At 42.2% G+C, this 21569-nt stretch overlaps 1 protein-coding gene across 1 annotated transcript in view; it reads right to left on the bottom strand.

The window, feature by feature from the left end:
• Positions 1 to 21569, bottom strand: part of PREP (prolyl endopeptidase) — a 150632-nt gene that overhangs the window by 34462 nt on the left and 94601 nt on the right. Inside the window, exon 11 of the mRNA XM_015418225.1 lies at positions 5327 to 5463. Coding sequence (XP_015273711.1) covers positions 5327 to 5463 — 137 coding nt within the window. The remainder of the gene's footprint in view (positions 1 to 5326; positions 5464 to 21569) is intronic.

Genomic DNA, 21569 nt, shown 5'->3' with positions numbered 1-21569 from the left:
GCCAGTCACCAGGGAAGCCCGTGCTCTTCCCTCGGTACAACCCTTGGTCGTACATGCTCTCGTGGAGCCCGCTCCCGCAGTGCGAAAAAGTTTCTCGTGTGCTCTGCGAGTCAAACATAGTCCAGTCGTCCCAGGCGGGTACTGCTCCCTTACCCCATCTGGAAGGGGTCGGTGGCCATGGGATCGGTGCGGATTTCGGCACGGCTCCCCCCACCGCTCCCGTCGCTGGCACCGAGACCGGTACTGACGCAGCTGTGGTAGTAGGGGGACTGGAGGTGACCGGGGTGGTCCCCTCCGTTGTTGGTAGTTTCTCCTCGACCCCGCTCATGATCTCTCAGACTTGAGGTGATGAAGAAAAGGGGATTCCTAACAAAATGTCCGATTCCCCATGCATTCGAAATAAATTCACATTTGAAGAACAAAGTCAAATTTATTATAAAGCGATGGTTAGCTCAGGAACACAAGAATTGTTAGGAATGACTACAGACCCCAAAGGGTAACATAATAAAGGAACTTGAACCAGGTTAGGTTGCTGACAATAAGGTAGACAGAATATCTGGATTCTTATTCGAAATCATGATTGAATATCTTCAGTACTCAGATCCGCAATTACATGCAAACTTGTTACTCTGCTCCCTTTCTCCTGTCCTTCCCTACATCCTGGGCATCTTTTGATTTTATTTTGTAAACACTTTACATTTGAAATTCTGGTATATGGTCAGGACCTAGCTGACCTCACGGGTGGAGCTAGAGGCAGTTTAATCAGGGCCTGAAGGAAGGGCTCAGTACATAAGCTGAGGACTAGCTTTAGACAAAACAAATCCAGTCATGTTGGATTTACCCTTCCTAAGGTTTCCAGCTCTCAGCCTCTTCTATTGCTCTTTTTCTCTTCAATTCTTGTTGAGATCTTTCCTAGCCAAATGCATGTGCCTGATCCCTCAGAGTGGCACTAGTGGTGAAAACAAAACATCTAGTGAACTGTTCAAATGAGATTATGGTTTGTACCTTCTGAGCCACAGACTGTCCTAGGTAGGGGTGTGGAAATTAAAAAAAAAACAGTATTATAGAGATTTGGGATTCTCTGATCTGAATATATTTGGTATACTCCAATATTCTCGGATATCAAGATTGGTGTGGATACCTTATTCGGGAAATATTCGGGATTCCTGAATCTATCAACTCCATTATATCTTCTGGGGCCACTGTAGTCAATGGCAAAGTACAAACTGAGGGGACAGCAGAACAAAGACAGCAGAAACAGTATACTAGCAGCCAGCAGCAGAACCCAACCAGTGCCAATCTACTAGTGCCCAGCGCCAGCACTTTATGCCATTGTGGCAAAGGCCAGCCCCAGAGGTCTGATGTATAGCACAGCCACAGAATCACAGCCCAAGCCGGGGGGGGGGGTGTTACAAGGGCAGCAGAAGCAGCACAACAGTGTTCATCAACACAGCCCAGTGCCAATGTGGCAGTGCCAAGAAACCAACTGGACTAATGTCAAATGTGAGAATCGCTAAAGTGTAAACTGAAGTTTGGCATTCCTGCAAGGACAGCAGAAACAGTATACTATGCTAGTTGCCAGCAGCAGAACCGAACCAGAGCCGACCTACTAGTGCCCAGCAGCAGCACCCTGTGCTATTGCGGCAAAGGCCAGCCCCACAGGTCTGCTCTCATGTAAAGCACAGCCACAGAATCACAATCCGAGTGAGGGGGAAAGGTGAGGAAAGCAAGGTAGTTGCTGGACTTCAGCAACAACCTTGCAAAGCTGCAAACCTGCAACGCAATGCCATTTGCAAATGCATTGTAGTGATTGGCTGCAGAGATCCCCCTCCCCCTATTGTCCTGGAAATCAGGGTGAATGGCAGGAAGGAGGCTGAAATATCGGGAAACAGCAAGTAATAGGAGGTAAGTCTATCTCTTAAATGTTTAACCATCTCCCTCTTTCTACTGCAGAGATTCTCTGGGAGAATCTGCTGGGCTTGTTGTGCTATTTTCCCAACCATTGGCAACAATGGTGGGATGGGGGCACCCACTTTGGCTTTTTCTGGGCACTGCCACGTTGGCACTGGATTGTGTTGATGGGCACTGTTGTGCTGCTTCTGCTGTCCTTGCAACCCCCTTCCCCCTTGCTTGGACTGTGATTCTGTGGCTGAGCTTAACATCATACCTGTGGTGCTGGCCTTTGCTACAATGGCACAGGGTGCTGCTGCTGGGCACTAGTAAGTTGGAACTGGTTGGGTTCTGCTGCTGGCCACTAGTATAATATACTATTTCTGTTGTTCTTGCAGAAATGCCACCCCTCAGTTTGTACTTCAGAGATTCTCAAATTTGACCTTAGTCTAGCTGGTTTCTTGGCACTGCCACAGTGGACCTGATTCTGCTGGGTACACTGCTGCTGGCCTAGCAAACAATACCCCCCAAAACCTTCACTTTCTCCTGCAGAGATTCTCTGGGAGACACTCTTCTCTGATGGGCTTGTTGTGATATTTTCCCCACCATTGGTCCAATCATTTTGAGATTTGGGGGTTCTTTTGGGGAGAAGCTCCAGTAGCTACACTGCAAATTTGGTGCCTCTGCCTCAAATCCCCTCCCCCCCCCAGCCCCTGAATATATCCTATTCTCTATTCAGCTGCTGAATACACATCAGAGAATCACATTTGGTTGAATGTATGCCTGAATAATGCTGATAAGGCTTTATTCAGGTATATATTCAGCTAGTCTGCCGAATGGACAACCCTAGTCTTAGGTCTTTGACTCTGAACTACTAAGACTATTTTATGACATGCTCAGCTCTACAAAGAAAGACTGACATGCAGCCTGAACATATTCTGTTTGTTATGTACATCAATATCTCTGTGGCTAAACACCAAGATGTTTTCTGATCCTCCAGCTGAGGTCAATTATTAAGCTGGAAAGATATGCAAGAGTTTTAAAACCCATTTAAAACCCTAGAGCAGACATTTTGATTTCCACTTCTGTACCTATGACTCATACATTTGGGTTTTATTGTCAGGTCAAATCTAGACATGCATGGTTCAGTGAGTGGCTGCTGGAGAAGACATATGATATGAAAAAAATGGAAACATTAGCTAGGCAAAGTGAAAACTCTTGGGCTGTGGATGGTACAAAGTTTCCTGCTGCCCCCAGTTCCTGGGATCTGGCAGTTTTTTATTCAAACTTCGTACAGAGTTTCACAATGGTACTGAGAACAAACCTGCTACATTCTTGGATAACAGATTCCATCTACATTTATTTACTTCATTTCTATCCCATCTTTATCTCCAATGAAAGCTCTCTCTTCTATTTTATTCCCACAACCACCTGTGATGTAGATTAGGCTGAGTGTGCATGAGTGACCCAGGGTCACCCTGCAGTCTTCTATGGTAGAGTGCAGATTTGAAGCAGGGAGACCCAAAAGGCCGCCCTGTTGTCAATGGAGTCTACATGAAAGAAGCAGTGAAGAGAAGGTGGCTTCATAGCTTCTGCATATTAAAAAAGAATCATTCAAATTCTGTGCCAAGGAAACCCCAATTCTGCACTTGTGCAAATCAATAACTTTTGGGATATTCTACTTACTAGACTGAAGATTTTAAGAAGGAAGAAAACATTTTATTTTGCCAGTACCATAAAATGAAGAGGCAAAGGTAAAGGAGTAAGGAAAAGACCAATGATAATATGTAGGTGGAACCTCTGCATGGACCTGGAAGTAGCTTTCAATTCAAATCAGCAGCAAGGAGGCCATCTTTTCTGCCAATGGTTGACAAACTGTAAGTTGTTAGCCATTGGACAGCAGTGCATACATAAAGATTTAAGGTCATTCCCAAAAGGAGACTCTTAGGAATACATTTTATAGCATCAGGCCACTGATCTTCTAACTTTCTGGAAACTTAAGTAGGGCTTCTATTGCTATGTTACTTAGTTTAAAAGTTCTACTTTGCCATGTGGCTCAACAAAGCTCTCAAGTCTTTATTCATGGTGTAGTCCAGAGGTGTCAAATTCCTCCCCATGTTTAAGTCGATTCCTCATGATTTCTTATCAGGAATATTCCCAGTGTAAGAAAAATATAATGTTGTCCCACAGTCCTGTAAATGAATTCTGATCTTCTCAAGCTTGTCTAGTTCCATTACAGAAAAAAATCTATTTACTAATAGCCAGCCACCATTACCCCCATCTGCAGATAGCTAAATCTGCAGATCAGGGCCACAGGGAGGCTAAACAGATCTTTCAACTAACTTGGGGCATTCCCCAGTTGGGGAAATTACCTGCTTTTGCAGCCCCCAATCCGTCGGCCCTGGGAGGCGTGCAGCACCCAGTGGTGGCAGCACGGCAGCTAGAGAGGTGAGCTGAGTCTGGTGGCAGCACAGCAACCCAGGAGGCTTGGTGAGCCCAGTGGTGGAGGTGCGGCAGCCTGGGAGCTGCACTGGGCCTGGCATCATCAGCGCAGCAGCATGAGAACATGATGAGCCTAGCAACAGCATGGCACAACAGCCCAAGAGCCATAGTAGATGGGCAGGGTGTGATTCCCTCTCCTGTGACTTCTACTGCTCCCCCAAGGAAAGTGGGGAGAGCAACAAGGATGAGAGGGTGAATGGGGATGGCGTGTGGGATAGTGGAGAGCCAAGGGCGGGGGTCAGTGGAGTGCAAAGTTGGGGTTAGGTGAGAAGAGCAGCAAGGGTGGGTATGAGTGCGTGCCAAGGGTGGTGAGGTTGGGTGGGGAGAGCTGCAAAGGCGAGGGTGAGTGAAGTGCCAGGGGTGGGTGGTGATGGAGAGAGCAGCAAGGATTGGACAGACTCATGGAGAAAAGGTTGGGGCAAAAGAGATGGGGGTAGGTGAATGGGAGAAAGGAGTGAAAGATGACAGATAAAAGGAATAGGAGAAAGGGTGGAAATGGGGGAAGGTTAACAGAGAAAGGGAGGGAGAGAAAGAGGGGGAATACTGTTAGAGAAGAAGTGGGAAGGAAGCAAGGAGGTGGAAGGGATGCACCGTTTCCTCAAATTTCTTGCAGATCCTCACTTGTAGACCCTAACATCTCTGTTTGAAGATATCTGTTTACTTAAACCTTCTGAAGAGCAAAGGAGCATGCTAGTTAATTTGTACACTATAGCTTCAGTTTTAGGCAGCACTTTTGAAGTGAACAAATATCCAGTGTTGTGAGAAACGCAGTTCTCTTTTGGTTTAGTATCTGTTCACTTCAATATTTGTTAGTCAGAAATTAAACCTACATAATAAAATGTTCAGCTTCTCATTCTAAGATTACTGGTGCATTTTATTACTTTCATAAACATTTATAATATAGTTTCAAAATATGGTCCCCAGATCTGCTTACCTGTAGCTTGGTGTGATAGATATGTTGAACCCACCATAACCATAAAGGAATGCAGGTTGAGACCCATCCAATTTTATTCCTTTCTTGTGGATAATAAACATTGGGATCTTAGTACCATCTTTGCTGGCATAGAAAACCTAAGGCAGAGGGGGGAGGGCATAAATCATTACTAAAACAGAGAGTGGGTTTTCAAGAATGCTAGCTGCAGGCATGAACCCCACTTCATCCAAGAAAGCAAGCAAGCAAATTGAGACTTTGATTGCAAGAAACCAATCAGAATGTAAGAACTTCCTTGCAAGCTCAGACCAGAGTCTATCTAGTCCAGCATTCTGAAAGGTCAAAAGACAGGGATGAAGGCCTCCTTTATCGTATCTGCAATGAATTCAATGCTAACTTGAGATGCATTTCCTACATGCTAATCACACAGATGGTAATACATGCAACCATGCCCCCAGATTGCTAGGAAGGCTACTACCTTTCACCGATGGCATTTAGAAGCATTTAAACAAATGAATGAACTTGACAAGAACTAAACAAAGCCAACTCAGGTTCTATGCTACAGAGAGGCCTATTGTCAAGATACCTAAGCATTTCGTAACACAAGACAAACTAGACTTACATCAGTTAAAATAATGCCTGTCTGTCTGTCTGTCTGTCTATCTCAGCACTGTTATCTCATTATCATTTTCTAAACTGTGACCAGGCCAAGTTTATTTCTTAAAGGAGATCAGACGTTTGCTTAATGAAAATGTTTTCATTTGTCCCTGAAAGGCAACCAAAAGGGAGCAACAGAAGGCTTCCCCAGAAATGGAGATACAGAAAACTTCAGCCATTACTGTAAAGGCCCTGCCTCCTTGCTCACAATGATGCTATTTTACAGGGAAAGGTGGATTAGAGCTCTCCTGATGACTTTAGTGAGTGGTATAGTGGTGATAGCAGCTTCTTTTTAGACCTGGAGGGACCCTAGGCTATTTAGGGCTTCAATTGCTATGTAGACCTTCCCAATGGAGGAGAAATAGAAAGAGAAAGCAACTTTATTTGTGTTTTTGATTTGCTGTCCAAGGAAGCATCAACCATCATTCCAGTAGGTCACACAGAAAGCTGGGCAAGAGTTATTTTTATACTCCAACAGCAATATGATCCTCTCTACCACATGATATTTAATAAGTATATCATCATGCATGCTGTTGGTAAAATTAAACGGCAAATACCATTATGGCATCTCAAATCAGTTTGTCAATCGCAGCTGTACAGGCAGAAAATATTTCAGAAGCCAGGGGAGCAAAAGATAGATCTTTAAAGATGCTTTGCATATATCCCAGATGTTTTTCTGTTAAATAGCCATGTTGCAAGCCCACAGGTGATAAATAGTTACTGAAAGCACTTGATTTTTACAGGTTTTCCACCTCAGTAAACATTTTCATAAACAGTGTGAAGACTGACAAACACCTCAGAAATCTACAACATGGAGTGATAGAAACTAAAGTATGTGAAGAGGGGGAGTAGAAGGAGCATCAGCCATAAAACTGTTTTTAAAACTCCTCATAAACTGTTGCCTGTCAGCTTCTACAAATGTCACCAGCCCCTTGGTTGGGGACGGGAGATCCCCTGGCACTCAGCTGGTATTTCCCATCGCTGGTGTGAATGGCAGCAGGGAAAAAAGATAAAATTAAAGAATGGCTGCCAGCTAATGGTGTGATGCTGCTTCTGGGAAAACCTGGAAGTGACACTGCACCTTTCTAGGAATTGGTGGAAATTCTGGCAATCCCTAGAGATGTGTGATGACACATGACAGCCACCACCTATGTTCCTGCAAACCCCCCCTCCCCGCAGTGGCAGTTAAGACATGTCTGGACAGCCTCTCGCATAAATGGGGTGCTTCTCCCAGTCTCCATATACACCCTGATTGTCACTGTATGGACCACGGAAAGTCTGCAATTTAAGAGGGTTTATGGAAGATTCAAAGTTTTCATTGAGATAACAATGATAAATCATTCTATACGGGGAAAAATGGTATAGAATTATAAACTAACCAACCTCATAGCTAATTCAGTGTAGGCTGGTTGAGTTGTGTCATTCAAATAGTTATCTAGGGATTTTAAGAATTTTTTAATGTTAACAGAAAATGGGTTTTGCTTCCCTTTCTAAATATGGGTGCTTCAAACATCTCTCTCTAGTATTTTCACTTAGAGCTTGGTAGCTACTAATCTCCACCAATGCTATGGAAAAGTATTTTAAAAACTTCAAGGTGACAATATTCTTCAGAGTTTCAATTTCTCTCACTTCATCTTTGCTAAAATGATAATGACTTTAATTTTTACAGTAAACAGATTTGACATGGGAACCATTTTAAGAGAAATTTGCTGTCAGTGTTTCACTATGGCCATCTTGCAACAAAATTACAATTCCTAGGAGCACTGCCCTATAAAATTGCAAGGAAGAGACAACTTTAAATGAGCAGGATGCAGACATTGTGGCTGTTCTGTATTGTTGGAATAAATCCTGTTAAACTGCTGAAGATATCACTTTAGTATGCCCCAATAATTATTACTCCCCCCCACTAAGTATTTGCATTATGATCATTGTGCCACCCATACATATAAGTCTTATAAACATGAACACTGTGTCTGTTATTATACCATTGTCACTCCTTTATTTGATATCATTACCATCCATTTATCTTTTTTAAAATATCTTAATAATTTATAGTGACCACAAAACCATCATACGACCTCATTCTGAAAAAAAATATGGAACCCACCCTGAAAGAATATAGGACTAACTATGATTTTTCAACTTTCAGAAATAAATATAAAGAAACAATATTGTCAAGTCCCTGTTCCTTATATTTATGGAATGGAAAATGTAGCTGAACAGAAGACAGTGCAGTTGACAGTACTCTATATACGTAACTGCTCAGTAACAAATGTGTGTTCTTTCTAGTATTCTAGCTTGTGACTGATATAAACTCCAAACAAAGGATGTCCAGGCTTAATTTACTTAGCAGAAATACTATGATCTTACAAAACCTCATCTTGAGTTCAGTTTCTTGGGCTTGTTAGAGTTTGAGAGAATCCATAAACTACTTACTTATATTGATAAGAAATACAATGATATTATAACAGAGATGCTTGAAGTTATTTCCTGTTTTAACATGGCTTATGCGTAAGACAATATTTTCTAAATGACTTGATAGTTGTTCTAACTACTTTCAAAAATTCCTGAACTAAATATATATATTTTTGAAAGAACAGACTGATCCAAACGCATAGACACAATACATAAAAGAAAACCTGTTTAGTCGATTGAGATTGCCATTTCGGTAGCTAGAAAAATTCTGAATACAAGAACCAGATTGGTTAGATAGTAAAAACATGTGAGAAACAACTGAGCTGTATGTTCTATGTTCAATAAAAAGCAAAGGTGCTAAGCCATCATTATATTAGGTCACAGTCAGAACTAGTCAACTACTTGTAACTCTTCAGCCTACATATGCTTCTCAAACCATGTTGGTTTGAAACATGTCAGCAGAAACAAAGTGTGTTGGAACAGGTTAAGTAGGAAGAGCAGGGGTTTCCATCATGGAGCCTATGACACCATGGCACCTGCCAGTACTTCCACCTGGTTTCCACTTTTCAGAAAGTGGGTGAGGCCATTGTAAGGCTGGACTTGTTACTGGTTGCCCTAATTCAAATGAGTGGGCTTTCAACAGGCAAAATTTCACCAGGAATGTTTGCCAGTCGAAGTAGAGAGAGTTTTGACTAGGGGTGTGCAAAAAATAAATAAATCAGTATTTTTCGAGTTCGGGTATATTGGTATACCTACAAGATTGCACCACAGCTATCGTATTGTATTAGATGTGGTATGATGGTTTATTAGTACAAGGAATCATACACCGTTCTTTTAAAAGTATGCCCAAATGGCATTTTCCCCCCAAGGTTTTCAAATTCAGCATATCAATGGTGATCTGGAAGCAGAAGAAACAACTTGGGACTGTTGTGTTTGTATCTATACTGCAGGAGTCCGGTATGCATTGGATATCAATTTGTCACACGTCTTAAAACTGATCCACTCCAATGAAAGAGCAGCAGCTTGTGCTAATGCAATATGGATGGGTGCCAAACAACTGAGTACTATAAAGGCTTCTATGTACAGTTAAGGATGTCCGATCCATACAGACCTTCAGGAAGTGAGAGAAAATAGCAGAGTCATTATAAAATAATCAAGGAGGCCTTCAAGAGAGTTCATTTCACCACCCACCCAGAGGGACTAGAAGCAGCATCATGCTGGCAGAGGCTAAGTGCCAGAAGTCAAGTCATTTAGAAAAATCCCTCGTTAGTGAGCCTAACAGCCTAGCAGCAAATGGTTGCTGGGATGAAACTCACTAGGTGGCAATGGGAGAAAGGAAGATAATTCTTTTTTTAAAAAGGTTCAGACGGAAACCCTGCAGTGAAAGCATAGCATTCTTTTTTTTTTTTTGCTTAACCAGGATTTTAAAGAAAGATTTATTTCATGCAAATAACAAATGTCAAAAGGTTTGATACAAAGAAGAAGAGCTGGATTTATACCCCGCCCTTCACTCAGAGTGGCTTACAATCTCCTTCCCTTCCTCCTCCCACAACAGATACCCTGTGAGGTAGGTTGGGCTGAGAGAGCTCTGAGAGAACTGTGACTGACCAAAGGTCACCCAGCTGGCTGCATGAGGAGGAGTGGAGAATCAAACCCAGTTCTCCAGATTACAGTCTGCCACTCTTAACCACTACACCAAAATGGACTAATCAGGTTTTTAAAAAACTTATTGTTCTCTTGCTCAACTAGAACTTTACAATAAAAAGTGTCTATCCTGTGAACATATCACCAGAGAGAAATGGAGAAATTAAGGTCAAATTCCTTTCATTAAGGTAGTGTTTAATACCAGAAAACTCTATGATGGTAGGCAATTATCGAACCCAAACCCCCACAGCCAGGGGATATGCAGTAAAAGAAAAGCATAAAACCAACACAGAAGTATTTGCAGTATAAATAGAAGGCATGAATTCAACTTCACTATGACACATAATCTTGACACCTCTCTTAGCCTGCACCACCTCTCACTTCCAAGTCCTCTTAGCTGTCTCCCAGTAGGGAGGTACTAGCACAATCAATGGAGTAACACCTTCTGTCACTGGATATGAACAGCTGTTTCATATCTTGGGGCCTGTGATCAGTCCTGGTGGTGACTCTCCTAGGCCTAAGACAGAGATTCTTCTCTGTCTGTTACCCAAAATTTTAATATCAAACAACTGTGTAATTTGCTTTTGTTTGTTTAAAAAGGACTTCATATGTTACTATGTGGGTTTCAGATTGTTATGCAATTTTGTTTACACCTCACCACTTTCTTCCTATATAAATAATTAAGCTTTTAAAAAGAGTGTTCAAAGTATTCTTTTACCAATTTCTGATAACTATTTTATCTGAGCAATGATTTGTTGTGAGGCAATTTATTTACTCGTTTTTATAGTACCTGCTGCCTAGAAGAATGTCAGTCTATGACAACAGAAGCCATCTTTTGATTCTCCTGGACTTCTCAGCAGCCTTTGATACCATCCATCATGGTATCCTTCTGAACTGGGAGGCACTGTTCCGTGGTGGTTCTGGTCCTACTTGGAAGGTAGGTTTCACAAGACAGTGTTGGGTGACTGCTGTTCAGTTCTTTGGCCTATGGCATTTCATAAGGTTCCTATGCTCTTTAACATCTAAATGAAACCACTGGGGCAAGGGATGCTCTGTATTCTTGGAACTTGGGGGGGCAACAGTGGGAGGGCTTCTAGTGTCCTGGCCCCACTGCTGGACTTCCTGACTGCACCTGGTATTTTGGCCACTGTGTGACAGAGTGTTGGATTGGATGGGCCTTTGGCCTGATCCAACACTGGTGTCTCTTATCTGGCCACTGTGGTGCATGCCCTGGTTACATCTAGATTAGATTAGTGCAATGTGCTCTATATGGGGCTGAAAAGTTTTCGGAAACTTCAACTGGCATAGAATGCTGCTGCCAGGGTATTGACTAGAGTGGGTTGTAGGGACCATCTCACTCCAGTGCTGGCCCACCTACGCTAGCTTCAAATTGTTTCTAGCCACAATTCAAGGTGCTGGTCTTGACCTTCAAAGCCCCATATCGTTTGGGACCAATATACCTAAAGGCCCACTTTATCCCTTACGAACCTGCCTGACCATTATGGTCATCTTTGAAGGCTCTGCTTCAGGTGCCCCCACCTTCTGAAATTAGGCAGGTGGCAACCTGGGAGAGGGCCTTCTCAGTCAATGCACCAAAGCTCTGGAAGTCTCTCCCCAGGGAGATTCGTCTCTCCCCTTCTGTTGCTGTCTTCTGCCAGCAGGTAAAAACTTTTTTATTTCGTTTGGCATTCCCTCAATGACCCCTCCTTCCTAACCAATGTTTTATATTTTGTATGTATTTTAACTGTTTTATCTGTATTTTAATTCTGTTTTTTAAACTCTTTTAAAAGTTGTTTTAATCAGGTATGTTTGGGAGAGAGGATAATTTTAATGGTTTTATAATGTATGTTTTAATGTATGTTTTAAATTCTTACCTGCCTTGGCGGCCCTTGGAGGGGCAGAAAAGCATAAATCTCTGGTTTATAATAATTCATTTTAGCAGTTGGGAAACACTTCACTGAGAATATTAGTGACTTTTAATTTTTTTTTTGCAGGGTAACCTTGCTTTGTAAGTTTCATATAAGATCTCTCAAGGACAGAACAGGAACAAGTATCCTGAGGAAAAGCCACTGAATAAAAACAAATGAACAAACTCCTAAGAAAAGCTGAAAGCTACAATGTTTTAAGTATTACTAGCCATTGATCTGTACCAAAAAAGTCTACTTTGTACCATCAAATAAATCTTTGATTATAATCAGTCAAGCATAGCTTGCAATGAGTTATTCAGACCTAATTCAAATTTCTGTAATCCTAGTCTTATTGCATTGTTAATTAGATGTCTCCTCCAATCGATTGCATTGATTTACATGATGTAATCTGCCTTGAGTCTCAGTCAGAAAGGAGGATAACAAAGTAAATAAAACAACGTTCAAAGCCCCAACTTCCATCCACGTTCATACACAAAGCTAATCCAACTGTAAAGGAAGAAATTATAAAAAAACTACTTGAATTATTGCTGTTTTGTTTCTTTTAAGGGAGGAATCTGGGATTTCACAAGAAACCTCCGCCCTGACGGTCCCTCTCACTGACTGCGTCCTCTTAGCGAGACCACAAGCTGTGTTGATCCGGTCAAGCGCAGGAGATCTAGCGGAGGAGCGATTAAGAGCGTGGTCAAGATAAAGACCAACAATGAACTGTGAGTTAAGGAGTGAACTGTGAGTTAAAATGAGTGATTTGTCTTCAGAAGAGAAAATCCTCCCCCCCCCCAAAGAAAAAACTTTCTGAGCGATTGGAACGTGCTGAGAGAGGGACACCTCTCAGATGCATTTACATAAATGGAGGGGGGGAGAGAGAGAAACGATTGTAAATGGATACTTGAAGCAAAATCCCCCCCGAAACCCCTTAAGCGATTGGAGAGGGGTTTCTGATGCATTTACATAAACGGAGGAGGGGACGGTGAGAGAGAGAGACAGCCGTAATTGAATACTTCTGAAAGACTTTATTTACAAGCGCACAAGCCTGTTGTGAGAGATATCCATGAGCATTTAAACAGCGTATGCGATTTTCAGAGCTGGGAAGAAAGAGATTTTATTGAAAAATAAAACGTTGCAATGGCAGGCACTTCAAAAAAGATGGCGAAAACTCCGAGAAGAAGGGAAGTAGATGTCATTGCACTAGTAGCAGAAGCCACTAAGCCGATTCTGGAGCAACTTGTTGGTATTAACCAGCAGCTTCCCAAGATAAATCAACAATTTGTGTCTCGGCAGCTCCAGTTGGCAACGATAGTAGAAAAAATGGAACTGAGGCCTTTCAAAGCGAATGAGATGGACACTAAATTAAACAGCAATCTCAATGAGAAAAGGAGAAAAAGCACAAGAGAAACAGGAAAGATTTACAAGGATTTAACTCCTTCCTTGCAAGTGTTCTTAGAAAGTGTCATCTTAAATCCTGCTGAGAAAAAAGAGCTGGAGTTTCCCTTCACAATCAAGAAACCTTTGAGATGCCACTGGGCCCCGAGGGCGAGACCAGAGAGGAAGAGGTTTAAGACTGGTGGTTTTATCCCTTTGGATGGAAGAAGACTGGGCTGCAGAATTTGAAGTGAACGTCTGAGAAGCTATTAAGATTTTAGAGAATTTTAGTATAGATGTAAAGGCGGAAGGACTCTGAAAATTGCCTTTATGAAGCGAGTTGGAGGAGATGCTCGGGAAATCTTCTCATAACAAGTAACAAACTAACATATAAGCTTAGAAAGACAGGTCCTCACAAAGTATATTGTTTATTAACAGCCTTTTTTAAAACTAACGGTAATTTAACAGGGAATGATCTCCTAACCTTGGGTTTTTAGTTTAGTGTGGGTTGCCTTTCCTTTCTCCCTAATTGTAGTTTATTTATTTTTTTATTTATTCGGGTATTTCTACCCCGCCCTACCCCGCGAACGGGCTCAGGGCGGCTTACAGAGGCCTAAGCCATACATAAAATTCAATAAAATTCAATAAAATCGCAATCACAACCAATACATAACATTAATAATAAGAGTGTGCTATAATTCCAAGATGGTCTGCAGTTGGTGCCCACAAGGAATACTCCCTGTCGACATTGGTTATAATAGTCGTTCCCGTTAATCGGCTGATCTTGCTGCCGTATAGTTCATATAATTCACCTCGTCGCCAGGCTTCAAGGGCACTGAGGCCTTTCAAAGCGCCTATCCCTATTTTTTCTTGGTAGTTTTTGTAGTATTAAAAAAATAAAATATCCCCTCCGGGGGCTTATATAAAAAAAGAAACTTATCAGGGGTCATTTCGTAGAAAAAGAGGTGCAGGAGCTCATTAGTATAACTCATTAACATAATTTATTTGCATATGCCACACCCCCTGACATCACCGGAAGTGTACCCACCGCTCAGGCTCCATGGGACTGTTTTGGATTGCTAGCTATGGGGGTGGGAGGGGAATGCGCAGATCTGCCCTCACAGAGGAGGGAGAGCTTGTACCTAAAGGTGGGCCGGGGGGGGGCTCTGCAACTTACCTGGCTGCTTCTTGCTCCTCGTGGCCCAACTGAGGGCTGCTGGGAGCAGTGGGTGGGGTTTGTTGCATGTGCCCGCCCACGGGGCTCTTTACTGCCGGAGCTCTGCTCCTGTGTGCTCCTGCAGGAAATGACCCCTGAACCTCATCATCTTGTATTCAATATGTTTAGATCTATTACAGGGAAAGGCAGATTTTATGTCTTTAGGAAAGTATTGTTTTTCAAAAGCCTTGGGAGTTGCCAGTCACAAAATGGCAGCTTGGTGGGTGGAGCCAGTCACAAAATGGTGGCTTGTACAAAACTGACAGTTTCAGAGCAGCCAGGCCTGCAGTGCTTGGATAGGGAAACCTTTTCTTTGTTTTGCCAGTGCAAATCACCCCTTACAACCCAAACTGTAACTTTTGCTGCAGGAGGAAAGTATTCCCTGGAAGAGACAAATAGAAGCTTTGATGCTGAGAAAGAGCCAACAGGATACTTCTCTCCCCCCCCCCCCCGAGAGCAATGGAAAGTGTATGCATGCATCAAGGAAGGGGAGGAAAGGTAGATGGAAAAGGGAGCCAGTGTCATCATTTCCCCATCCTCTCCAGCTTTAAGGCCAACGATAAGAAAGTGATTACAGTAGCACTGGAGGAATGGTTACATGAAGAATGACTGGTCATTCCCGAGCAACCTTCTGCCATGCTTAGTCTATAATTTACAGGGTCCAAGAATCAGGAATACATCCTGGAAGCTTAGTTTAAGTAAAGGACAAGTCTTCACAGACTCAGTTGACATACATACAAGCCTACGGTGACTGAGCAGAGGCTCACCCTAAACTGCCACCTTTTTAAAAGTTCAGATTCCACTTTTGCACACGTATTTATTAATTGTTTTGTCTAGAATCTATTATATTTAAGACCCCCCCATTCATTACTACTTAAGACTATCTTACAACACTATGCTACATTGTAAGACTGTAGGCATGTTCCCACATGCATTCTCTTCCTCTGATGATTACATCAGAGAGGGAGACGAGTTGTATGTGAGAATCTCAATCAACAGTCTCTGGAATCAAAGGAGCTCCTTGTAACTTTCATGCAATTTCACAGAAACTCACGCATAACATTTTTCAGTGGAAGCATTTCACGTTTCAACTGAATCATCAGCCAAGACACACCTATGTGAATCAGCATAGAGAGAATGCAATTGGGAATGGAACGTTCAAGCCGTTTCTATTATCCCAGATACTTAAGTACATGCTGAAAGGCGTGAATTCACCACTGGAAGAAATTACCAGTCTCATGTGACAGGACCAATTTAAGAGTTGTAACACTTCTCAGTAACTTACAAAAGACTGAGTTTGTATGAAGCATCCCATTCCATCACCAGCAACTATACATAAAGCATGGCACCTGCAGTTTCATTTCCCATGATCAGACTCAAGACTATACTGTGCATTAGGACTTCCACATTGGAAAAGTGCCAACTGGAAATCAATTTTGTCTGGTAACGTTTATGGGCAAGGTATACTGTTTTAACTGGCTCCGGGAAGATAGAGAACATAGTAAAACTGCCACTTCTCCCGCTGTTATATTTATTTTTATCTTACAGAATTCATATTCCGCTTTTGTCTTTTCTGTCCCCATGAGGGCCACCAAAATGACCAGCAAATTTAAAAATACACAATAAAATCCCATTTTAAAACCATTAAACCCAACAAGATATAACAAGAAGAATTTAAACACAGAGCAGGAAGGAGGGATCACTGAAGGAAAAGCAGAAAAAAACAAAAAAAGCCATCATCAGCTGACAGAAGAAGGCAGGAGAGAGTCTCAGGAGAGAGTCTGATGTTTTGGTGCCACAACCAAGAAGGTCCTCTCCCAGGTTGCTTCCCACCTAATCTCAGAAGGCAGGAGCACCTGAAGCAGGGCCTCAGAAGACAACCACAGTAGTCAGGTAGGTTCTTAAGGGAGTAGGAGGCCCTTCAAATATGGATACATCTGCCCATCAGTCTCCAGTTTTGACATATTTATTTCCTTCACTATGTTTCCCCCCAGAATTAAATCTAAACAAATGGTAACCATATAAACTAAGCTTGTTATTCCTGTTTGATCCTTGAATCTGTTAAACATCTTCATTATGCTGTATGCTAATTTACTGCTCATTTCACTGTATCTGAAGAAGTGTGCATGCACACGAAAATTTATACCTTGAATAAAACTTTGTTGGTCTTAAAGGTGCCACTGGACTCAAACTTTGTTCAGTTGAAAGAGGAGTGACAGTAGAGACAAAATAAATTGGCAACTCAAAGCATTTTGAGGTTTTGAACAGCTAGTTGTTTTAGGAACTTTTGGGAGAGTTCGATAACTAATGCAATTCCATTAGCAGATATAATGCAGGCACTGCTTTGAAAAGAGTCTTCTTTTCTGTAGTAGCCCCAACTATTCTGTGCCAGACCCTATTATTTGTGCCACTACAACAGTAAAAAAACTTTAAAGCTAAACCCAAGGAACTGCCTGTGTCCACACAAAGGATCAAAATTTCTGGTTACAGATGGCAGTCTTTTGGATAATCACTATTAACAGTGCAGAGAAGCAATGTCTACAATACACACACACACAATAGTGAGCTGTGGCTAGTGGTACAAACTTGAGATCTCTGCAAAACTAAGACGGATGCTTCCCTATTAAAATCCAGTATCAAAGCTAAAAGCCTTCATTCATTAGTGCAATATGCACAAACAACCCCTTTGTGAATATTGCTGTTCTTGATTAAGAGTGTACTATAAACGTTAGGAACTAATACTATTTAATATTATTTATCAGACTGGTAAAGCACTACTGGGGGCTCGGGCACACGGGCCGCGCGGGGGGGGGGGAGGCGTGCCTAATTGCCCTGGCGCAGTTTGATCCGCGATTACGCGATCAGATGCGCCGGCGGCACAGCATGGGTCCTTCCCTTGGCACCAGCGGGTAAACGAGGGACCAGAGGGGAATGCCGCATGCCGGCACGATCACACCACGGGCATCTGGAGGCAGCCCGTGGCAAACGTTTACTAGTACATTGTACACTGTACATTTTACTAGTAGCATTGTTGGCGGTAAGCCACGGGTGCGCTCCACTTCCCAGATGTTGGGGTGTGATTGCGCCCGAATAATCCGCCCACCTTCTGTGCCTCTCTCGCGGCAACTTTGCCGTGTGACCGGGGCCTGGGTACAGTTTAAAGAAAATCATCTGCAGCACATTTTCTTTTAAAGTCTTGTTACATAGAACGCATTTCTTCCAACTAGATCAGAGGAGAGGCTAACTTTCTTAAAAATAAATTTTATTAATTTTCAAAAATATAGCATACAAAGTAACAGGATTGATTCAGCGAGCTACAGCAGTTGATAACCACAGAGCATCACATCATTAACACATTAGCAAGCACATCAACCTCTAAATATAGTCTTTATCAACCCAAAGAACTTTTACTGACCTCTTGACTCAAATAAAGGCAAGCTGTATTAGCTACAGTGTTTCAGGTGCCTTGGAGGTAAGCTAACTGTATACCAATCATTGTGATATTAAAGAAGTGCTGTTATACACTGTAGAAACTACTTAGGAGACGAGAACTTAACCTGGACCAAAAGGAAAGAGCAGGAAGGGAAAGACTAAAGGAACACTTACGAGCTACATCATCTTGCTGAGGATTTTCACCCTTCCTGTAAGAATACTAAGGCCCCTGCCACACGGCAGGGGAAAAGCCCTTTAAAGCGCGGCTTTTAAAAGCCCCGCCAACGTTGATACGGCTCGGCGGGATCCCACGGATCCCCCGGCCGAGCCGCCTTTTCTCCCCGGCGCGATCAAACGCCGGAGAGAAAAGACGGCTCTAACCGGGAGCCGGCCGATCTGCGCATGTCGGAGCATGCGTAGTTCGGCTCCGGCCCGGGCTTGAGCCGGCGCAAGGGAGCGCCGGCGATCAGACGCCCGGGAAGAGGCGCCTCATCCGTTTGAACCACCGAGGTAGGTGGTTCAGTTTGAGGCGGTTCTTCCCGGGTTTGGGCCAGTTTGGAGGCGGAAGCAGAACGCTTCCCAGATGTTGTGGTGTGATCGCGCTGCTTTGATCCGCCTCCAAACTGTCCCGTTCCCGGGCCAAATCGCCTCGTGTGAACGGGGCCTTATAAGGCCTGGGAATGAGCCTTATAGAGCTCTGGGTTCTTTGGGTTTTTTGGCCCATGGATCATAGGCCAGGCCTTTGGAGAAGGTAGTATATGAGTCCAGGAGCACTCCAAGATGTAGTTCATGTTCTGCTGTTTTGTGTATTGGTTTGTGCATACAGTCCCTTTTTGGGTTTTAAGCTGCTTTGGGTCTCTTTGGATAGAAAATTGGGTACACACAAATAAATAAAAACACTGAAAAGGAAAGATTTCTTTGCTGACTCAGGCCACTGAACTGCCAAGATGTGGCTGTCTCAACGGGCACACTAGCTCTGCCACATCAAAATCTGGAGAGAGCCTCTTAAACCACTTTCACAAGGGCAAATAAACTGTAAAAATTGGTTAAGACTCAGAAGTAGTTACCCTATATAAACTACTTCAAACCACTCATCCTCTACATTTCCTAATGAAATTTGAGGTTCTAATTATACCCTGCCAGTATCTATCCTAGCTGATAAAAGCTGGTAGGTCTTTTGTCACTGATTTCAAAGCCAGTATATGCCCTACACATGTTGCTAGAAAAAAGAGTGTGCTGTTTGATTTATCAGTGCACCTCAGTGGAAGAAGCAGGGTGAGATGAACTGACCTCCAAAAACAGGATGCTTAGTGAATCAAATTCAGAGAGCTGGGAGATTAAGGGTTAATGCCTCACTGTGAAACACAGTTTGATTGACAGACTGCTGCCTGCATGCACCCCTCTTTTGGTCAGCGCCAGCTGAGGAGAACTTTAAGAGCAGCTGAATGCTAAAAAAAGGGTCTTTTTTGCCTTTTTTTCGTCTCTAGCATTAGTGTGTCTGTCATAGGGAATCAGACAAAGTCACTTGGAAAGTTTAGGGACACAACTCCTTGCCCCTATTGTATATATATTATAAAATCTGAGGAAAAATTCAAAATAGAAACTTTTAGTCTAAGTGTCAGTCAAGTGTTAAGAACAGTGTTAAGAATAGAGGATCAGGTTTGGTAGGAGAGACTGGTCAGTAGGTTGAAACTGCCAGTCTCGCCAAGCAGAAAAATAATATTGTTTCTAGGAAATGAATATTTCCTACTCAGTTATTTAGTGGGTTCATCTCTGAAAGGACCCCTGGTTTGTGAAAAAGAAAACAATCTTAGGCACCTCCAGAGTCAAAAGGAATGCTATAATCTCACAGGGAGCGAAATCAGTATTTATTACTTATTTATTACTTTCAATTTATATCCCGCCTTGCCGGGCGTACAGACAGATTAAAATACAATAAAACAATAAGATGCGATAAAACCCACATAAGCAACAATTAAGTGCTTGCCTCCAAGAAACTAAGTTAGTTAAATGAATCTATATGAAGACACATTGTTGAGGCAATGAAATCTCTAAGACAAAGAAATATCTCACTGTTAACAACCAGCCATTAATGAAAATAAGCGTCAACAATACTCTGTGGTCTGTTAAAAATATAACCTGTAAATACAATGAAATTTACCTCCGTTTTTCATCCCCTGCCTATCCCTAACTCAGCCATTCCTGTTAAATAAAACTGCTATTTCAGATTGAACTTTACAACATCTCAAACGCCATTTGCAATAAAGGAATTAATAAAAGGGTTCCTGCTTTTCCACAGAAAGTTCTTTGGGATGGGCTAACAGCCGAATTATATTTTGAAAACAAGGTGCGACAGAAAGTCTTTTCAAAACCATATTCATTTACATGCTGTTGGGGCTGCTCAGTCACAGCAGGAAAATAATTTTCGCTGGAAAATCTGTCTCATAGTAAAACAAGCAGCAGAGGTCCATCATACAGGGCCTTCATTCTAGCTGATCCAACACTCATTCTGTGTCCCAAGGCAACAAAATCACAAGTCATCCAGGAGCTTGTGCAGTTCTATCAACAAGTGTTTAAAATGTTCTACCACTCTACAGAAATCTTTTAAAACCTCAGATCGACCTCCCCCAATCCCAGAAAAACATGAATATAAATTGTGATCCAGTTCTCACTGAGATAAGATGATAGAATTCTTTATCTGCTCTGGGAATATTGGTGTTATGTGAAATAGAAAGTGTTAATTGTTAATCTGCAGAGGCGAGATCAGTCTGTGAGAGAGGAACTTGTGAGCAAGCTAGCAAGGTAGAAAACTATAAAAGAAAGGTGTTTCAGAATTAATACTGGAAAGAAAAAAAAGGACAAAATGGACTATATCTTTCCTTAAGAGTAAGGATGAATTCAATTACTTATAGTAAACTAAAAAAATATTCAGATATCTCCAGCCCTTTTAAGATTAGAAAATCTGTCATTTAAATTGCCATTAAACATTCTGAGTACTTAGTATGCTTTATATACAGTAAGCATTTTGTCAGAACCCGGATCAATGGCTAGGTATTTCAGCAGATCTACCTCCACTTGACACTTCCTTTTACTGAGAGGCTTCGAAATTCTGATTCAGAATCAAGCCTCAAACCTCAAAGTCTTAGCCATCAGGCAACTTTGCCATTAGACATTTGACTATGGTGACTTAATTTTGCCTAATGAGTAGCTTATTAGAACCAACTTCCAAATTACCTTGACAGGTAATCTGTTAATGCATTTTGCATATAGTCACCCCCTTTCATCTTCCAGAGACAACCTGATGCAGGAGGACATGGCTCCTCTACTTTCAGTAGCTGTGCAGAAAATAAATGTTAGTAACTGCAGATTGTCATACATGCCTGAAAACTGCACCTAAGGAAGTTATGTTTTCCTTTCACCTGGTTACGTGGACTTTCAAAGAAAGAAGAGTCCCATACCTTACTAAAGCTGCTTCCCCAACAGATTATATTTTATTTAAATTGCTTAAACTGATTTATAAGTCAATTTTCTGCTGAAAAGCAAGCTAAAAATGCAACACAAAATAACCAGAATAATTTATAATGATCAGGTCCTG

Source organism: Gekko japonicus, unplaced genomic scaffold, assembly GCF_001447785.1.
Source record: "Gekko japonicus isolate JY-2015 unplaced genomic scaffold, Gekko_japonicus_V1.1 scaffold2907, whole genome shotgun sequence".
Taxonomy (NCBI): domain Eukaryota; kingdom Metazoa; phylum Chordata; class Lepidosauria; order Squamata; family Gekkonidae; genus Gekko; species Gekko japonicus.
The sequence above is the reverse complement of the archived record's forward strand: the minus strand, read 5'-3'. Positions and strand labels throughout refer to the sequence as shown.